This window comes from Trichechus manatus, unplaced genomic scaffold (genome assembly GCF_000243295.1).
Source record: "Trichechus manatus latirostris isolate Lorelei unplaced genomic scaffold, TriManLat1.0 scaffold00082, whole genome shotgun sequence".
Lineage (NCBI taxonomy): Eukaryota > Metazoa > Chordata > Mammalia > Sirenia > Trichechidae > Trichechus > Trichechus manatus.
The window spans coordinates 6,669,511-6,676,616 of NW_004444018.1; the positions used below are offsets into that span (position 1 = coordinate 6,669,511).

A 7,106-nucleotide genomic window follows, 5' to 3' on the forward strand; every position below is an offset into this window, starting at 1 on the left:
AGGAGTGTGCTGTCACAGAATGAGGTGAGCGGTTGGGGTCTCATAACAATGTATGTAAAAAAAAAAATTCTGTATGGGAGACTAACTTGAAATGTAAACTTCGTTTAATTACAGCAATAAAAAAAAAGAAAATAAAGTAAATCCAGGACATCATCATGTCATTTCACCCCTTACATATTTTAATACCTGTTGCAGTTGAGTCAATTCCAATTCATAACGAACCTATAGGACAGGGTAGAACTGCCCCATAGGGTTTCCAAGGCTGTAAATCTTTATGGAAGCAGACCGCCACATCTTCCTCCCGTGAGTTTGAACCACCGACCTTTCTGTTAGCAGCCAAGAGCTAACCACTGCGCCACCAGGGCTCCTTACATAGTTTAATATGTACCTCTGAAACTTAACAGCATTTTTCTATTAAAAAGCACAATGTCGTTGTCATGTCTAACAAAATAAACAATAATTTCTTGATAGCAGCTAATTAAAAAAAAAAAGTTGCAGTCCAGTTGATTTCAACTCATGACTACCCCATGTGTGCAGCGTAGGGTTTTCAAGGCTGTGATTGTTTGGAAGCAGATCGCCAGGACTTTCTTCTGCAGTGCCTCTGGGTGTGTTCCAACCATCAGCCTTTTGGTCAGTAGTCAAGGGCTTCACTGTTTGCACCACCCTTCGAATTACCCAAATTGCATTTAAAAAAATGTATTTTTATGATAGGTTTGTTTGAATTGGGATCCAAGCAAAGTTACACGTTACATTCAGTTGTTATGTCCCTTTCTGAATCTACAGCACATCCCCTTCCATTTTTTGTCTATGCTTTTGTCTTGTTATATAGGTCATTTGTCCTGCAGAATGTCCCATGATTTATCTGTTTGCTTCCCCACAGTATTGTTTAACTTTTGTCCCAGTGTTGTATTTTCTCTGAACTGGAAGTTATATTTAAAAGCTTGATTAAATTCAGCTTCAACTTTCTAGGCAAGAATACTTCCTAGGTGGTGCGTGCCCATTAGGGCACATACGTCTGGTTGCTCCACTTTTAGAGATGCCAAGATTGAGCAGTGAGCCCAGGGGGTGAAGGGTAACACTTCTGAAGAAACCTATGTTCTCTTCAGGCCCTTAAACTTGTTGCCCCCTGGCTTCCCGCTGATTGAATCAATCATTGTTTAAAGGCTTTGTTGAGAGATAAAAGGTTTTTCTAAATTTCTAAAACCTCTTGACATAGCAAGAGCCAAGACCTGGTTGACTCAGATCACAGAGTTTACATTAGCCATTGAGAAGATAAGGAGAGGATATGCCCTAAAAGATGTTCTCACCCAAAGAGAATGGAGAGGGTCCTTTTCATGAGTGCAGGAGCTTAGAGAAGAAAACAGAAGAGAAATTAGAAGTCAAAGGCAGTGTCCTCAAGTCCCTACCTTGCCTTCTACTGGGTAGAAACTGGAGTGAGTGAGTGGAGTTTCAGTAGAAAAATTAGCTAGGTTCAGGGAAATCTAAAACCTTTTTGTTTAGTGTCCTCTTCCCCCAGATATAACCTAAAGAAGATCCGAGTTTGGTGTTTCATACTGTGCCATATTCAATATGGCACAGGATTAATGGAAGTTTTCTGTTGAGATGGGACTGAGAGATTAAAATAACATTCAATGTCCATAGGCTATAGTGGCTAGAGGAGAGCTTTAATCTTCCGTGTACTGTGTTGGGACTGAAAACCAAAAAAAAAAAACCAAAAAAAAAAAAACCAAAAAAAACCAAAACAAACCAGATGCCATTGAGTCGATTCCAACTCATAGCAACCCTATATGTGTTGGGACTAGGGGTTAAATAAATTATCTTTGGCCAATGGGAGCCCCTTCAAGTTGGTGCCTATTTTGATACCACTCCTGTAACTTTGATAACTTCCCTGCTTTCTAGTATGACATGATATCTGGCTCACTGTGTACACTTCTAGCCTCAGACCTGCAATCAGTTATGTCTTCAAGGAGCCCAGTTTCCTTTTAATGGGAAATGATATTTGGAGAACAATCTGGGTGCTGGGGGTGTTCACTGCTACTGGGTTGGTAAATTTTTTAAAAAAAACTTTTTCAGTGGAAAGATATAGAAAAAAATTTTTATGTCATAATTGAATGCTGATACTTCCTATTCAAATTTAGGACTACAGAGTTTTACTTAATTTCTTTCATCTTACGTCTGTATCCCTTTTCTTCTTCCCTGAGAATCTCGGTTCTCAAGAACCCTAAAGATGATGAGAGTAGAATATCACATAATAACTTATTTGTTTTATCCCATATTACTCACAGAAAGAAGTCACAGAATAGCAATACCAACAACTATATGATTCTTAAAAACAGGTTAAAAATATTTGTTGCCCCCCTTCCCCCCTCGCTGCTGCTGGGAAACGTAAAACATCGACAGCGGCCTCAGGAGCTGAGGGATTCCTGGCTGGAGGTGGGGGACAGTGCTGGGAAATACTTCACTATTAGAAAAATATGTGAAAGTTCCTCTCAACCAATAAAAATTTCTTCCTTCAGACCTTTTTTGTTCTAACTGCACAACTCAGAAGATTCTTTTTAGTGCTATGTTCTGTGGCTTGCATCAGAAGAGGTGTTTATCTTCATGAAGACTCCTAACACTGGTAATGTGATGAATAAATTTGAGATCCTTGGGGTTGTAGGTGAAGGAGCCTATGGAGTTGTGTTTAAATGCAGACACAAGGAAACACATGAAATTGTGGCAATCAAGAAATTCAAGGACAGTGAAGAAAATGAAGAAGTCAAGGAAACGACTTTACGAGAGCTTAAAATGCTTCGTATACTCCAACAGGAAAACACTGTGGAGCTGAAAGAGGCCTTTCGTCGGAGAGGGAAGTTGTACTTGGTGTTTGAGTATGTTGAAAAAAATATGCTTGAATTGCTGGCAGAAATGCCAAATGGAATTCCACCTAAAAAAGTAAAAAGCTGTATCTACCAGCTAATCAAAACAATTCACTGGTACCAAAAGAATGATATTGTACGTAGAGATATAAAGCCAGAGAATCTCTTAATCAGCCACAATGATGTTCTGAAACTATGTGACTTTGGTTTTGCTCGGAACCTGTCAGAAGGCAATAATGTTAATTATACAGAATATGTGGCCACCAGGTGTTATCGGTCACCAGAACTCTTACTTGGAGCTCTCTATGGAAAATCTGTAGCCATGTGGTCAGTGGGCTGTATTCTTGGGGAGCTCAGTGATGGACAACCTTTATTTCCTGGAGAAAGTGAAATTGACCAACTTTTTACCATTCAGAAGGTTCTAGGACCACTTCCATCTGAGCAGATGAAGCTTTTCTATAGTAATCCTTGTGTCCATGGGCTCTGGTTTCCAGCTGTTAACCATCTTCAGTCATTGGAGAGAAGACACCTTGGAATTTTAAACAGCGTTTTACTTGACTTAATGAAGAATTTGCTGAAGTTGGACCCAGCTGACAGATACTTGACAGAACAGTGTTTGAATCACCCTACATTTCAAACCCAGAGACTTTTGGATCGTTCCCCGTCAAGGTCAACAAAAAGAAAACCTTACCATTTGGAAAGCAGCACACTGTCTAATAGAAACCAGCCAGCAAAAGTACTGCTTTGCAGTCTCACCACCGATCTAACAGTAAGGACATCCAGAACCTAAGTGTGGGTCTCTCATGGGACGACGAAGGTCTTCCTGCTAATGAAAGCTTCCTAGACAGAAACCTTGCCGGAGCTACCCTTAGTCCAATGCACAGCAAAACCTACCAAGCAAGCAACCAGCCTGGGTCTACCAGCAAAGATCTCACCAACAACAATATATCACTTCTTCTTAGCCCAAAAGAAGCCAAGTCAAAAACCGAGTTTGATTTTAATATTGACTCAAAGCCTTCAGAAGGCCCAGGCACGAAGTACCTCAAGTCAAGCAGCAAATCTCAGCAGAACTGGCTCTCATTTATGGAGAGCTCTCAGGGCAAGGCTGAGATGCTGCAGCCCAGTGAGAAGCAGAGTCGGCATAGCTATATTGACCCTATTCCCCGGTCCTCTAAGCGTCCCTCCTACAGGACCAAGGCCAAAAGCCATGGGGCGTTGAGAGACTCCAAGTCCATAAGCAATCTTTCTGAGGCCAGATCCCAAATTGCAGGAGTCCAACACTGGTAGATACTTTCTATCCAGCTGCTTGGACTTGAACTCTCCCACCAGCCGAACCCCCACCAGGCACAGGGATACAAGAACTTTGCTCAGCCCTTCGTGGAGAAATAATCAAAGCGAAGGCACCCTCGACTCACGCCGAGCCATGTCCAGGCATTCAAAAACAATGGAGGAGTTGAAGCTGTCCAAGCACATGGACAGCAGCCATTCCTACTCACTGTCTACCCCTCACGAATCCTTCTTTGGGCTGGGCTACACCAGCCCCTTCTCCTCCCAACAGTGTCCTCATCGGCATTCCATGTATGTGATCCGAGACAAAGTGAGAGCCAAAGGCCTGGATGGAAGGTTGAACATAGGGCAAGGGATGGCTGCCAGAGCCAACAGCCTGCAGATCTTATTATATCAGGTACAGCTTAGGACCTTGACCAGATCTGTTGGCTCATCATGGGAAGATGGTGCAGAGGATGTGAATAGGCCTGGTGAACAACACCCTCCAGAGATGACGGTAGCAAGATCTTCAGTTAAAGAGTCCTCTAGAGAAGGTGCATCTTCATTCCACTCCTGTCAGAACCCTGAGGGTGGAGAGTATCATGAGCCCCATGCCGATGATGGCACAGCCCCCAAAGAGAATAGACATCTTTATAATGATCCTGTTCCAGGGAGAGCTGGAAGCTTTTACAGAGTGCCATCACCAGGTCCAGATAATTCTTTCCATGAGAATAATGTGTCAACCAGAGTTTCTTCACTACCATCAGAGAGCAGTTCTGGAACTAACCACTCAAAAAGACAAACAGCATTTGATCCATGGAAATTCCCGAAACTCTTAGTCATTCTGAACAACTCAAGGAAAAGGAGAAACAAAGTTTTTTCAAGTCAATGAAAAAGAAGAAGAAATCTCAAACAGTGCCCAATTCTGATGGTCCAGATCTTCTGACATTACAGAGAGCCATTCACTCTGCTAGCAACCCAAACAGCAGACCCAAGGAGTGGCGTCCTGAGAAGATCCCAGATCTGCAGAACCCGAGCCAGCAGTTAACATCACGGGGCAAGCTGTTAGATCTCTCTCTAGCCTCAAATTACCTGGCTCCCTCGGATCCTAGCTTTCAACCATTAACAACTCAACAAACCAAAAATACGTTCTCAGAAATTCGGATTCACTCCATGGGCCAGGCCTCAAGTGGGAGCAGCAACATCCTGCAGGAGCCCACACCAAAGGCAGGCCACCCTCCAGCTGTCAGGTCAGATGGACCCTGGTTGGGGGTGCCACAGAGGGGCCTTCCTACTCTGAGCAGCTGGGTGCCAAGAATGGGCCAAATGGGAGCCCTTATAACAGAACAAATCGATCCCGTATGCCAAACCTGAATGATTTAAAAGAGACATCCTTGTAAATTGTGCTCGGGGCAGGTAGCCGGGGAGGGCAAGCCAGTTGGGAGGGGAGAAGGCTGGGGTGGGGTGGGGAATGGGCTGGGCCAGCGTGGTCAGCCAGTACTGTACGTGTGGGGCTGTCTGGCTCATGACGGCCACTAATGCTAGTCAGGGATCTTAGAGCCACAGGAGTTACTTTAGGATTGCTAGCCCCCACAGCTCTTGTGTGAGGGTGGCTACAGTGTGCCATTGAGGAACAAAAAAATTCTTGCCAGTTTCTCCTCCTTACCTTCCAGCTGTAGTGCAACCTCTATTGAACTTGGGAAAGCTAGGACGTGTCCTGGCACTGCCAGGGATAGAAAAATGTGTGCCTCAACCAATGCCCTTACCACATACTTTGTCCTGCCTAGGCTAAATGTAGGGTTGATTGTAATCCGGGAGTATCCCTTTGAAGGGTTCGAAGATGAACTATATGTCTTAAATTGTTTTTTAAACTTCCATATTGGATAGGACTTACAACATTATTTCTAATTAATATTGTACTGTTATAATCATACCTTTTATGTTCTAATGTACAGTTATTTTGAGCTGTTTGGGACATTGTGAAGCAGTGGGACAGCTACAGTAGTTTCTGTACAAACTAAACAGTCACATTTACTGTTGCATCAGGAGTATTTTATTCTACATATAAATATATATATATGGTAAATATATGTCTGTTTTATAAATACTCATTTAAAGAAAGTATCGTTACGACACTATCTGCCATATTTTTATACATTTGTGATATGAAGTGAGTATTATACTTCTAATAAAGGAAGTTGAATTGTGGCTACATGTGACTAATGTATGAACCTTGCTCAACTTTTAGGCCTCGTCGCTAGCCCTCTAGACATGATCTTGGTAGCAGACGAAGTACAGCGTCTACGTCCATACCTGCAAGAGAAGAAAGGTAGGATAGGCTAGTGGGATCAAAAGCGGGCCTCATTTCCGGCTTCACAAGGTCAGCTCGGGTCCGGGAACGTTACTTGCACATGAGTGGAGAAGAGATGGGGTGTTACTTGTGGGCTTTTGTGGACAGAGTGTGCTCTTCCACTTAGCATTAGTGAAGAGTGTAGACCAAAGATTTGCCAGTGTACATTCCCAGCTGTGAGGATTGTAGAGGCACCTGTCTACTGACCTTGCAAACCAGCTCTGTGCTTCTGAGTATTGTCCACTGTACAGGAGACTCTTGGCTGGTGGGAGATGAGATACATGGGTGGCATTTATATTTTTAAATGCTTTTTTTGTTATTGCTGTTTCCAATATATTTAAAAAGCTCCTGAAGCAATTACAGATGTAGAGAAAATTGCTATGTCCATCTTTTTCTTCCTGGCACTGTCCACTTTTACCACGGTTACCATGCTCATATATATATATCATCAGAGCAGTACTTATCTTTCCCACATTTGATCTCTTTCAGTTCCCAAGGTACTCCCAAGAATCATCATGGCCTTTGGCCAACAAGCATTACGCCCATGTGTCCCTGTGCCATCCTTGACAGAAATCACCTCAGCACCATCATCTATCAACAGTATTAGATTTTTGGAAGTAGTCCCTTAGCAA

At 42.9% G+C, this 7,106-nt stretch overlaps 1 protein-coding gene across 1 annotated transcript; it reads left to right on the forward strand.

The window, feature by feature from the left end:
* The first annotated feature begins 2,601 nt into the window (after positions 1-2,601).
* Positions 2,602-5,524, forward strand: LOC101344139 (cyclin-dependent kinase-like 5). The gene is given in 7 exon segments (XM_012556964.1): positions 2,602-3,583; positions 3,586-4,127; positions 4,129-4,542; positions 4,600-4,945; positions 4,948-5,350; positions 5,352-5,393; positions 5,395-5,524. Coding segments are annotated over 7 exon segments (2,859 nt in total).
* The last annotated feature ends 1,582 nt before the right edge of the window (positions 5,525-7,106 follow it).